At 41.1% G+C, this 13,475-nt stretch overlaps 2 protein-coding genes across 7 annotated transcripts in view; one reads left to right on the top strand and one right to left on the bottom strand.

The window, feature by feature from the left end:
- The window catches only part of LOC128027412 (tripartite motif-containing protein 16-like), a 110,837-nt gene that overhangs the window by 20,349 nt on the left and 77,013 nt on the right, over positions 1-13,475 (bottom strand). The gene's annotated exons all lie outside the window — the stretch shown is intronic.
- On the top strand, positions 4,867-10,393 carry LOC128027411 (tripartite motif-containing protein 16-like). Of its 2 annotated transcripts, XM_052615020.1 has the most exons (7): positions 4,867-5,517; positions 7,479-7,574; positions 7,654-7,887; positions 8,334-8,493; positions 8,634-8,681; positions 8,891-9,136; positions 9,242-10,393. In XM_052615020.1, the coding sequence occupies exons 1-7, from the start codon at positions 4,945-4,947 to the stop codon at positions 9,481-9,483; spliced, it is 1,599 nt and encodes a 532-aa protein (XP_052470980.1). In that variant the 5' UTR covers positions 4,867-4,944; the 3' UTR covers positions 9,484-10,393. The 2 variants fall into 2 exon arrangements, with proteins under 2 accessions (XP_052470980.1, XP_052470979.1); XM_052615019.1 differs by having other exon boundaries at positions 8,891-10,393.

Below are 13,475 nucleotides of genomic sequence, written 5' to 3'. Positions count from 1 at the left end.
GGTTCCGAAAGAAATCCTTACTGATCAAGGCACGGCGTTTATGTCACGTACGCTACGCGAACTATACGGATTGTTGGGCATTAAGTCGATTCGAACGAGCGTCTATCACCCACAAACGGACGGCCTGGTCGAACGATTTAATCGCACTCTTAAATCCATGATCCGTAAGTTCGTTCAGGAAGACGCCAAAAATTGGGATCGGTGGCTAGAGCCCTTGTTATTCGCTGTGCGAGAGGTCCCACAAGCCTCCACGGGGTTTTCCCCCTTCGAGCTTCTCTATGGACGCCAGCCCCGGGGGGTGCTTGACGTTCTGAGAGAAACTTGGGAGGAGGGACCATCTCAGGGCAAAAACGAAATTCAATACGTACTGGACTTGAGAACAAAACTCCACACATTGGGGCGGCTATCAAGGGAGAATTTGTTACAAGCCCAGGACCGCCAGAGTTGGCTGTATAACAGGGGAACTAGGTTACGCAAATTTGCACCGGGAGAGAAAGTAAATGGTAAATGGTAAATGGACTGCATTTATATAGCGCTTTCAACAGACCACATGGCCATCCAAAGCGCTTTACAAGTTGCCTCACATTCACCCATTCACACACTCATTCATACACCGACGGCGGTGTCAGCCATGCAAGGCGCCATCCAGCTCGTCGGGAGCAGCTGGGGTTGGGTGTCTTGCTCAAGGACACCTCGACATTTGGTCAGGTGGAGCCGGGGATCGAACCACCAACCTTTCGGTTTGTAGACAACCTACATGAACCACTGAGCCACTGCCGCCCCTAGTACTTGTATTACTCCCAACGTCGAGCACTAAATTATTGGCTAAGTGGCAGGGGCCGTTTGAGGTCGCACGCCAAGTCGGGGATCTCGATTATGAGGTAATACGGTCCGATAGGAACGGGTCGCATCAGGTTTACCATCTCAATCTCCTTAAAAAATGGAATGAGGCGGAATCAGTGATGTTGGCAACGGTGATTGGGGGGGAGGATGATCTCGGGCCAGAGGCGAATCTCAAACCACAATCCCTCGCCCTTGCTCCAGGTGGAGATCACCTCTCGCCGTGCCAACTCACTGATTTAACGAAGTTACAGGCAGATTTTGCCGATGTCTTTTCGCCCCTACCGGGCCGTACTAACCTAATTCAGCACCATATTGAGACCGAGCCGGGCATGGTAGTTCGCAGCCGGCCGTATCGCTTACCTGAGCACAAGAAAAAAGTAGTTCAGGCTGAATTAGGCGCTATGCTTGACATGGGGGTAATAGAAGAATCCAACAGTAACTGGGCGAGCCCGATAGTTTTAGTTCCGAAAACGGACGGCTCAGTCTGGTTCTGTGTGGATTATCGCAAGGTGAATGCTGTGTCGAAGTTCGACGCGTATCCAATGCCGCGGGTTGACGAGTTGCTTGATCGGTTAGGCACGGCTCGCTTTTATTCGACATTGGACTTAACGAAGGGTTATTGGCAGATCCCCTTGTCTCCATTATCCCGAGAAAAAACAGCTTTCACAACGCCGTTTGGTTTACACCAATTTGTTACCTTTCCCTTTGGCTTGTTTGGGGCGCCTGCAACCTTTCAGCGCCTCATGGATAGAATCTTGCGGCCCCATGTGGCATATGCAGCTGCCTACCTGGATGATATCATTATATTCAGTAATGATTGGCAGAGGCATATGCAGCATCTGAGGGCTGTTCTGAGGTCGCTGAGAGGAGCGGGCCTCACGGCCAACCCAAAGAAGTGTGCGATTGGGCGAGTGGAAGTAAGGTATCTGGGCTTCCACTTGGGGCACGGACAGGTGCGTCCCCAAATTGATAAGACAGCCGCTATTGCGACCTGCCCACGTCCCAAGACCAAAAAGGAGGTGAGGCAGTTCTTGGGGCTGGCGGGATATTATAGGCGGTTTATTCCTAATTATTCGGACCTCACCAGCCCCTTGACTGACCTCACTAAAAAGGAGGTGCCAGATACGGTCCAGTGGACGGAGCCGTGTCAGCAGGCTTTTACCCAGGTCAAGGCTGCTCTATGTGGCGGGCCGTTATTACACTCTCCTGACTTTTCTCTCCCTTTTCTGTTGCAGACAGACGCGTCGGACAGGGGGCTGGGGGCGGTCCTGTCCCAGGAGATAGAGGGGGAGGAACGGCCGGTGCTGTACATTAGCCGCAAGCTCTCAAAGAGAGAGGCTAAGTACAGCACCATTGAAAAAGAGTGCCTGGCCATCAGGTGGGCTGTCCTCACCCTCCGCTATTATCTCCTGGGACGGGAGTTCACCCTCTGTTCAGACCACGCTCCGCTGCAGTGGCTCCACCGCATGAAGGATACCAACGCGTGGATCACTCGTTGGTATCTAGCTCTTCAGCCTTTTAAATTCAAGGTGGTCCACAGGCCGGTTGTTCAGATGGCGGTGGCTGACTTCCTCTCCAGAAATGGGGGGGGGGGGGGGGCTGCAGGCCGGAAGGCTCCCCGGCCTGAGTTGGGCGGTGGGGGTATGTGGCAGGGGGGGCGTGGTTTAGCGAAGTCTGCAGCGGGAGAGAGGATCAGGAGACGAGCGGTAAGTGAGTGGTTTGGGCAGAAATTATTATCACCTGTTTCTTGTTCTAGTAATTGGCGTGGAGAGGGTATAAAACGCCAGGAGAGACGGAAGCAAGTGAGAGAGAGTGGGACTGCTGGCAGAAGCCGAAACCGGAAACCGGAAGCCGGAAAGCGAAAGCACCGAGTGAACGCAGCAAAATAGAAGTCACCATATGGTGTTAGAAAACGTTTGTTTTATTTTTGTTAATAAATTTACGTCAGCAGTCCAGCCGACCCCTTGTGCTCTTCCTTACCCACACAAACTCACAACACACACACTTACTGTTCCTGAATCTTTCACGGAGTGGAAAGGCAAAGGATTCATGGTGGGCGAGGTCACATGTTCACTGAAGTGCAGGAGACGGCTATTGTGAATTTGGTTTTGGCCAATAATGCTATTACAATCTGTGAAATACACAACCATATGCTTAATGATGCCACAACTTTTGCGAACATAAATGCTGTGAGTGCCTCAACAATACATCGCGTCCTCCAGAAAAATCGAATGAGCATGAAACAGCTGTACAGGGTCCCTTTTGAAACGAACTGTGACAGAGTCAAGAATCTTCGACATGACTTTGTGAGTGTATGCATTTCTCCAATATATCAGACTTGCACCTACAACACATGTGGAGACATTGATGCTGCCTCCATCCAAGGTTGGATACGCCATACAAGAAGGATCTTTCCCTGGTGTCTGGAAAGAGAGAATATAGCATGTGACGTGGATGACGTATGTTGGCCGGACCCAGCCCGGAGGAGAGATGGGGCTAGATACACCCAACCATCTCCACATGCAAGCACACACATTATGTTTGGTTTTACACCACATGCTACAACACTACATATTCTTTTGTTCGTTTTTTTCTTTTCAAACGGTGTACACTAATACTACATGTACAACCACAAAGAGCAAAAACATAAAAACATAAATAAAAAGTTTTTCAATTTTACTTTTGTTTTTACTTTATATATTCAACAGCTCTCTCCCGATTACATTCAATCATGTACATGTGAGCTTTTAAAAGAAGAGCTTTAGGTTTTGAATAACAGTGTGTATATGACACAATCAAAAATATAACATTATGGTAACATTCTCATCCAGAACATGATATACCGGTTCAGGCTAACGGCCAACACACACAAGACAACTATCTCCACCATCGTATTTGTTAATGTACGCTCTTCCATCATTTCGTCAACTCTTCGTGCACCCCGGGAAGAAAGGTACTGGGGCTGGTTGTGGTTTAGAGTATTGTATACCCGCAAACATCTGGGACAGAGTTGGGGAGTCCACTCTAACCCAATGCTCTTGTCTGCCCGGGCAAGCACAGCTGCAATTCCAGTGTCTGCCTCAGACTGAAACTCAGCTCCCATGGGGACTGGTTCAGATGAATCTAGCCCACCCTTCAATTCTGAGAGTGACACCTCATCTTCTTCACGAGCACCAAATGAAAAAACTCTCCAACTCATCTGGAAGCTCTAATGGGAGGCATGACACATATTCCCTCCATTATGCATTACATTTGATTTCACTTTATTATTGCATTTTTAAAGTAATGTTGGTAGCACTTTATTTTACAGTCCTGTTCCTCATGTACATACTATGTACTTACTATAGTAATTCCAATAACTATGTAATAACTAGATACTAACCGTGAACCTACCCCTAAACCTAACCCTACCCCATGTAGTTACCTTGTATTACCAGAACTTTCTTAGATAAATACACTGTAAGTACACGTACTGTCAAATAAAGTGCAACCGTAATGTTGCTTCTTGTTTTTGTTTTATATTATATTTTCTGTGTTTACTGCATTATTCTAATGCCACGTGTGTTGTTTTATTATGTTTTGTGCACCAAACTAATTATGCACTAAAAAAAGTATTTTTCAAAATCACGAATTAAAGAAAGATTATTTGGATTAGAAAATGCTATTTTTCATATTCGATTAAATTTACTTGCTGCTCCTTTGTATTTTTGTCGTTGAGGAACATCTGAGTAAAAATCGTTTTGAAGTAAATCCAGTGTGTCTGAAAGGCCATCAACATATTTCTACAGTGAATTTCTGGCATCCACAGCTGATAATGTTTTTCTGCAGTAACATACTGTAAATATACAGGATTAGTTTTACAGTGCATGATAGTAAAAATTGTGTGCACAGTATGTTTTTAACACCTGACACAAGACACAGAGATCCTGCACATCTAACAGACTGCAGGAACATGAAGGGGTTAAAATATGAGAGAATGTGCAGAAAAACACATGACTCAGACACAGAACCAGGAAGCAGGAATCGCCTGATTTCAGGGAAAGAGAAACTGAAGTGTAGTTGAGCTGTTGTGTGTTTGTGTCTCTGTATTCAAGCAGTAAAATGGCAGAAGCCAGATTTTCTCAGGATGAGTTCTTGTGTCCAGTGTGTCTGGATCTGCTGAAGGATCCAGTGGCTATTCCCTGTGGACACAGTTACTGTAAGATCTGTATTACAGACTGCTGGGATCAGGAGGATCAGAAGAGAGTCTACAGCTGTCCTCAGTGCAGACAGACCTTCAGTCCAAGACCTGCTTTATCTAGAAACACCATGCTGGCTGAAGTGGTGGAGAAACTGAAGAAGACCAGACTCTCTGATGACTGTTACGCTGGAGCTGGAGATGTGCAGTGTGACGTCTGTACTGGAAGAAAATACAGAGCCGTCAAGTCCTGTCTGGTGTGTCTGAACTCTTACTGTCAGAATCACCTCGAACAACATGAGAGTTTCTTTAGAGGAAAGAGACACAATCTGACTGAAGCTACTGGACGACTGCAGGAGATGATCTGCCAGAAACATGAGAAGATCCTCGAGGTTTTCTGTCGCACTGATCAGAAATGTATATGTATGATGTGTACAGTTATTGAACATAAAAACCATGACATTGTATCAGCTGCAGATCAGAGGACAGAGAAACAGGTATTTAACACTAGACACTGATCAAATATTGCTGACACATAGCAGCAGAAATGAACAGTAGTTGCTAGAAAAGTTTAACTGTTTGCTGAAGATGCACCATAAACATCAACACAATCTTTCTTAAAATGAGCCTTGATTATACTATTCACCTGTTCTGTGACTAAGTATATATATCCATCTGTCAAAATGCAAGCTCTGCTACACAGCAGAAACACTGTCAGTGTGAAGCTCTACATCTGTGTCAGTTTCACTTTTAAAAAGGTGGTGGTGATCCATCTGAGATGAATAATTACCGTCCGATTTCAAGGTTGTCAGTGATGGCAAAAGTACTTGAATCTTTTATAAATGATCAAGTAAAACAGTTTATAACTGAAAATTAATTTTTTTAATGAATTTCAATCAGGCTTTAGATCAGGTCACAGTACTATAACTGCAGCTGGTCACTAATGATATTATTAAATGTTTGGATAGTAAACATCACTGTGCAGCTTTATTTGTAGATCTCTCCAAAGCATTTGATTCTGTGGATCATAAACTACTGTTGCAGAGACTTAGTTGTGTGGGTTTTAGTGAAACAGCTCTAAATTGGTTTAATAATTACTTATTTGAAAGAACTAAATGTGACTCAGTTGAAAATGTTATATCTGCAGAACAAACAATTAAAAAAGGTGTTCCACAGGGTTCTGTTTTAGCACCAATTTTATTTTCTATTTATATAAATGACATAGGTTGTGGGATAACCCCAGCTAGAATTCATCTAAATGCTGATGACACAATCATTTACACAGTAGCACATTCTTTGAACCAAGCCATGGAGTTTCTGAAAGATTATTTTCTGTCTTTGCAACTGTCATTGTCAAATTTGAAACTGGTTTAACACACACACACACACACACACACACACACACACAATTATATGCTTTTCACCCGTAGTTCCATTAAAGCAGATTGCTTGATTTTAACTTTAGAAGGGGACTGTATAGAAAGAGTAAATTGTTATAAATACTAAGGCATATGGCTAGATGAAAAATTAGGTTTTAATGTACATATTGAAAAGACTTAGACCAAAACTGGGTTTCCTCTTTCGTTTAAAGAAATGTTTTCCTTTAGAAGCAAGAACGAGAATTATTCAAAAGTTGTTTCCTCTCCGTATTAGATTACGTTGATGTGATTTATATGCATGTAAGTTCATCTTCTCTAAAAAGTTAGATTGTGTATACCATGCTGCCTTGCACTTTGTGACGAGTGCCTCTTCACGCACTCATCATTGTACCTTGTACGAATTGGTGGGTTGGACTTCTTTGTTTCAAAGGAGAAAAATACACATGCTGATGTTTATTGCTAAGGCATTGTTAGGAAAACTACCAATTTATATTTGTCGTCTTTTATCGTATTACACCTGTACTTAAAGCTCTGGATCTAGAGTTAAATTGCTTTTAAAGGTACGTTCAGAGCTTGGTAAAACTGCCTTCTCTTGCTATGCTCCCTGGTTATGGAATGAGCTGCAGAGTATAATAATGATAGAAGCACTCCCCTCTTTAAAAGTTTTTAAAAATCTCTTATTGACCAATTTAAGGGAAACGTGTGTATGTTTGGTTAAGTAGTTTTTGTTGTTATTTTGAGTGCTGGACAATATTTTATGAAAGATTCTGAGTTTTATGTTTGTTGTTTATGTGAAACTTTCTGTGCTGCCATCTTGGCCAGGACTCGCTGGAAGAAGAGATTTTATATCTCAATGGGACTATCCTGGTAAAATAAAGGATAAATAAAAAATAAAATAAATAATACTTACACTTAGAGTAATTCATGCTGATATGATGATTGTAACTCATCATCACTTCTGGAGATTGAACCTACAGCTGTTAGTTATCAGCTCCTCTTTTACTGGATTCATCTGTTCTCATGATGATTTAGTGTCAGTAGTTTTCTGTGAGATTGACGATCATCTGTTTGTCCTGCAGAAGCAGCTGAAGGAGACACAGAAGACGCTCCAGCAGAGAATCCAGCAGAGAGAGAAAGATCTCCAGCAGCTGAGAGAGACTGTGGAGTCTCATAAGGTGAGTCTGGAGAAGAAGAGAAGTTTGTCTCCGTCTCAGTTCAGACTCACTGAAGCTGAATCACTGTGTGTCCTAACAGCGCTCTGCACAGACAGCAGTGGAGGACAGTGAGAGGATCTTTACTGAGCTCATCCGCTCCATTGAGAGAAGCCGCTCTGAGCTGATACGACTGATCAGAGATCAGGAAAAGACTGCAGTGAGTCGAGCTGAAGAACGACTGGAGCGACTGGAGCAGGAGATCAATGATCTGAGGAGGAGAGACGCTGAGCTGGAGCAGCTTTCACACACACAGGATCACATCCAGTTCCTGCAGGTAACACACATCTAGAAGAACAGGATCATAGTGGACTTGAGCAGATCCTGCTGTGACAGAGACTCACAGAGAAACAGTTCATGAGTGTCTTATTATATAATCATCAGTCAGACTCTCATCTGATCTTCTTCTTCTGAAAGAGACGCCGCTTACAAATGGCTTTCAAGTCCGGGTCTCTAACCACTCTTAAGTGGTCAATCTGATCAAAACCTTTGAGCTGATTTTCCTGAGCAAATCTACTCAACTCTACAATGAGTCTCCATTGATGTGCTTGAGCTGTTAGAAATGAATCTGTAGCTCTAATGTGATTTAATGAATATGAGAAGAATGAAGCTGATGTTGTGAAAGTGCTGGATTGAGGAGAGTTACTAAAGATCAAATCTGATGTTCCTGAAGGTTATTGAGTGAAGTGTGAAGCTGATGAGTTTGATTTCTGTTTTCTGTAGAGTTTCCAGTCTCTCTCAGCTCCTCCTGAATCTACAGATGTAAATGATGATCTCTTCAGTTCTCTCTTCTCTTCTGATGATCTGAGAGAATCTGTCCATCAGCTGAGAGACAAACTGGAGGATTTCTGTAAAGAGCAGCTCAAGAAGATCTCAGACAGAGGTAAAGTCCTGGAGATTCATCTGCTCTCAGAAACCAGTCCATCATCATCTCATATCATGTAGAACATCATAGTAGAAATGTGTTAGGAATAGATACAGGATCATGAGAATCACACTGTTCATGTCTGTTCATTTCCACAGTTACACTCACCAGCATTGATCTCTGGACCAGGAACGACTTCCTACAATGTAAGTCAGTAAGAAAACCAGCAGAAAACTCTCTGAGAGTCTTCATGTTCCTCCTGTAGAAGGAGAAAGAAGAGTTTTATAACTGATGATGTAAATGATGATGTGCACAGATATCTGGTCATCTGTACTGAGACACTGATGATACACTGAACATGAAAAGATCAAACAGATTCATAATTCCTGATTCTGATGTGTTTTATCTCCATCAGATTCCCATCAGTTCACTCTGGATCTGAACACAGTGAATAAACTCCTCCATCTGTCTGAGAACAACAGAGTTATTACTGGTACAGACACAGATCAGTCGTATCCTGATCATCCAGACAGATTTGATGTGTGTCAGGTGTTGTGTAGAGAGAGTGTGTGTGGACGCTGTTACTGGGAGATTGAGTGGAGAGGAAATGATGGTGTGGATATATCAGTGTCATATAAGAGCATCAGCAGGAAGGGACGGGGTAAAGAGTGTGTGTTTGGACGTAATGATCAGTCCTGGTGTTTGATCTGCTTTCCCTTCAGTTACTCATTTATACACAATAACATAGAGACTGATCTCCCTGTAGAGTCCATCAGCAGCAGAATAGGAGTGTTTGATGATGATGATAAGGAGGAAGAGGAGGAAGAGAATGATGATGATGATGTTGTCAGGAGAATAGGAGTGTTTGTGGATCACAGAGCAGGAACTCTGTCCTTCTACAGCGTCTCTGACACAATGAGCCTCATCCACACAGTCCAGACCACATTCACTCAGACGCTCTATCCTGGGTTTTGGGTTGGTCTTGGATCATCAGTGAAACTGTGTTGATTAATCAGAGTTGACTGACGAGAGATTCTACCCATAATGCTTTGAGCTGCATGATGAATCAGTAACAGTGAGATGTTAAAGTCTCTTCTTCTCTTTCTCTTTCTTCCTCCCTCTACAGAGTCTGCTGAGTTACCATGTGTTTCTCTGGTTTTATTTGTGTTGACTGAATTCAGTCATTTAGTTTTTAATGTAGTATCACAATTAAAATTTTTACTATTAAAATGAATTTTCATGTTCATAACTCACAAAAAGAGTGCATTTCTTTAGATTGTATAAGTAAGCAAACTGGAATGCATGTGATATCTTGCTGTGTAACGGATGAGATGGCTGGTGTTCAGCGAGTGACACACACACACACACACACATTTGTTACTTAAACCGTCTCTGTAGATAATGAGTGAGTGGGCCGCTGCTGTTAACACACACATTAATGCTTCTGGCCTTCAAATCCTCAAGTCTTTTCAGTGTGTTTATAAGCCAGTTCTCTAGATTAAAACAATCGCTATCAGTTCTGATCTATACTAATAAATTAAAGCATAGAATGATGAATGCATACACAGAACGCGATGAATGAATGAATGCATTGATGGTTGCATGAAGAACCTTTAACATCCATAAAACCTTTCCATTGCAAAAAAAAAATGCTTTTTTTCTTTGTATTTTTTTTATTTTTACACTATAAGAAAAAATGGTTCCTCTATGGCCTCACTGTGAAAACCTGTTTCTGGAGCCTTTGTGTTTAAGAGTGCATGAAATGACGTGACTGTTCAGACGGATGTGATTGTGGACGTGTCTCATCTTCTCTCCAGTCTCTAACAGACAGACAGAGAGACAGAGGTCTCCATTACTGCTGCGGTGATTGTATTATCCTTCTATTTAATGGAATAAAAAAAAAAAAAAAAAAAAACAGCATGACTGAAAGTGTTTCCTCTGCAGCTCTTAAAATGTGATTCATGCTAATGTGTTTTAAAAGTTCACTGAAGGCTGACTCTGATCGATTCTGGTCTGACGTGTGGGACAATCCCAGAAATCCCATAACAACATTCCATTTTATAATTTTGCAAATGCAATGGGAATGTTACTTTTCAAAGTTTTCTGAAAGTTTTGAAACAAGTAGTAAACTATCATTTTTGTGAAAACGGTTTGTAACAATCCAATGTAACAAATTAAAGCTGCTGTAGGGAACTTTTGTAAAAAAATATTTTTTACATATTTGTTAAACCTGTCATTATGTCCTGACAGTAGAATATGAGACAGATAATCTGTGAAAAAAATCAAGCTCCTCTGGCTCCTCCCAGTGTCCTATTGCCATTTGCAGAAATACATCACTCCCGGTAAAAAACAACCAATCAGAGCTGCGGTCCGTAACTTTGTTTGTGTTCAAAATGTAGAAAAATGAACATAATAAGCGAGTACACCATGAATCCATTTTCCAAACCGTGTTTTTGGCCTGTCCTGAATCACTAGGGTACACCTATAATAAGTGTTTATATTCGGACTATTTTAGATTGCTTCGGGGGCACCGCGGCGGAGTAACCCAGTACCTTTGTGATTCTTCATAGACATAAACAGAGAGAAGTAGTTCCGGCTACGATGTTCTTCCGCAAGACGCACGCAGTTCTGTTTATTAACCGCTAGAGCGTCAAAAGTTCCCTACCGCAGCTTTAATGTTTTTAAAACGTCATGGAAACATTGTTTTCAAAATGTTTCTAAAACACTTACATTTCCAGTTTTCTTCTTGTGATTATAACATTACTTAACAGTTACAAAATGTAACATTCTACTGACTTTGAACATTTATTTGTAATATTGTAAGTACATTAAAATGTCCAGTTTTCTTGTCGTGATTAGAATGTTATTTAAAAGTTGCAAAAAGTTGTTTTAAAATGTTCATCGTTGATGATAGTTTTAGTATGTTGATCTCAGAATATTATAAGAACATATATTGAATATTAATTACATTTTAAGAATGTTCCACAAACATTATTTTATGAATATTTTCTTAACATTATATAACTTAAAAAAAGAAAAAAAAAAGAAAAACGTTAGTGAAAGTTGTGAGAATGTTATCAGGGTTATTAAAGATACGTAGAATGTTAGTCAGTTCAGACATGTGAATGATGTAAAACATTTCCAAAAGCATACGTGCAGAATATCTTTAAATTTTGATTGATTTATTTTTTTAATAATAAAAATTTTTGGAAACAAAATATCTGAGAAGCAGAGACTCTACAAACATCAGTGCAAACATCAATTTCTTAATCTGTGTCTTTGATTTAGACTCTAAACATCCTTAAACCAAGCTGAGATTTCTTGAGAGAGTTTGTGTACGCCGGAGTGTGAGAGGGTTTGGGGTGAGATGTGACCTGACCTGTTAAACACGAGGGTAACTGTACGAGGTGTGATGCAGAAACTGTGTGTTAACTCTACAGTCAGAAGAACTCGAGCATGCTGTCTCCACACACCGATATAATCTGAACCGTCACAGTCAAAACAAGACAGAGTGTTCAGGGTGAAAGAGACGAATACTGCTGATAAGACTCAACACACACTTACACTTCACCACAAACCCTCAAACACACGCGTCTGGGGCGTCATGTACCTGCGTTCACCACAAGTTCTCAGTTATTTATCTAAAATATCAGTTTGGCTCAGACATTCCTTATAAAAATCCTCAAGAGAAATAAAACATGTTATTTAACCCTGTAAAGTTTGTAAAATCACACTTTTTAAATTATTTTTCCTCCTGTGAATATGGAGGAAAAAACAGCTCACTTTTATTCAGAGACTGAGTATGAACATGAATTTGCTACAGATGCTGATATTTATATAATTAAACTCTGCTGCTTGTAAATCTGTGAGATGTTTCTAACAGTAGAGCAGATACTGATATAAACTGATGTAAATATGAGTCTGTGCTCTATATCTCCAGTAATGTGTCTCCGTGAGATGAGATGTAAATGATCCGCACATATAACACAGAGATCGAGAGCTGAAGAAATAAACTCTCCTCAGAAGATGTGAGATGTTCTGGAGGCTTGTGAAGATCATTCCTCCGCTGAGGAACAGTGAAAGTAAAGCTTCTGGAAATCAAGAATCAAGTAAAGCTGAGCTGCTTCAGTCCAGTAAGAGTTCATCTGGAGATATTACTGACCTTATTGATCATCCTCATTAATTAAGAGGCATACAGTTTTTTGCTCAGTTTGCAGGGCTGGTGACAGGACGGAGATGAGAGGTCAGCACACCGTTAACCTTTGACCTTGAAACTCCAGAGGTCACAGTGATGACACAAACCCATCACTGGACACCAAACAGAGAGACAGAGAGAGATTGTGTGCTGTTCACACGAGTCTTCATCCTCTGATTGACTGTAATTATTCTTCTCTTCATCTTCTGCTTTACCTGATTGGTAATTGTCCTTCATTTACATGTGATCATTATTATCATGCTCTCATCCACATCACACTAAGGCTTTTTTGTTTGTCACAGGCATCTGATGTGCTTTTTTGTTCGGAAATTGTCACTGTGATTTAAACACAAGCTTTAATGAGAAAAACAAGCCATCTGAGGATCACAACAACAAACACACACACTTCTGCTCATCAAGGCTGCGTTTATTTGATCAGAGATACAGAAAAAAACTGTAATATTGTAAAATATTATTAACATTTAAAATAATGGGTTTCTATTTTTAATATAATTTTAAACTGTAATTTAATTCTGTGATACACATCTGTATTTTCAGCATCATTACTCCAGGCTCCAGTGTCACATGATCTTCAGAAATCATGAAAATACTCTATGATATATACATTTTTTTTTTTTGTGTGAGTGTTGACTAATAATGACCTTTTCTGCATTTGATGATGGTAAAGCAGAATATCTTCACCAAACCCTGAGTGCTGAGGCCGTTCTGATCCACAAAGGACACAGATATTCTGCCACTAACACAAAGAGAGAAAATTACTGCAATTATCTCAATTCTCTTCTTT

This window comes from Carassius gibelio, chromosome A14 (genome assembly GCF_023724105.1).
Source record: "Carassius gibelio isolate Cgi1373 ecotype wild population from Czech Republic chromosome A14, carGib1.2-hapl.c, whole genome shotgun sequence".
In the NCBI taxonomy this organism is placed as follows: domain Eukaryota; kingdom Metazoa; phylum Chordata; class Actinopteri; order Cypriniformes; family Cyprinidae; genus Carassius; species Carassius gibelio.
The sequence above is the reverse complement of the archived record's forward strand: the minus strand, read 5'-3'. Positions and strand labels throughout refer to the sequence as shown.

Coding starts and splice junctions, on each gene's coding strand:
- LOC128027411 (XM_052615019.1), top strand. CDS start 4,945: ATGGCAGAAGCCAGATTTTCTCAGGATGAGTTCTTGTGTCCAGTGTGT. Junction 8,494..8,633: donor CAAGAAGATCTCAGACAGAG/GTAAAGTCCTGG, acceptor TCATTTCCACAG/TTACACTCACCAGCATTGAT. Junction 8,682..8,890: donor CAGGAACGACTTCCTACAAT/GTAAGTCAGTAA, acceptor TATCTCCATCAG/ATTCCCATCAGTTCACTCTG.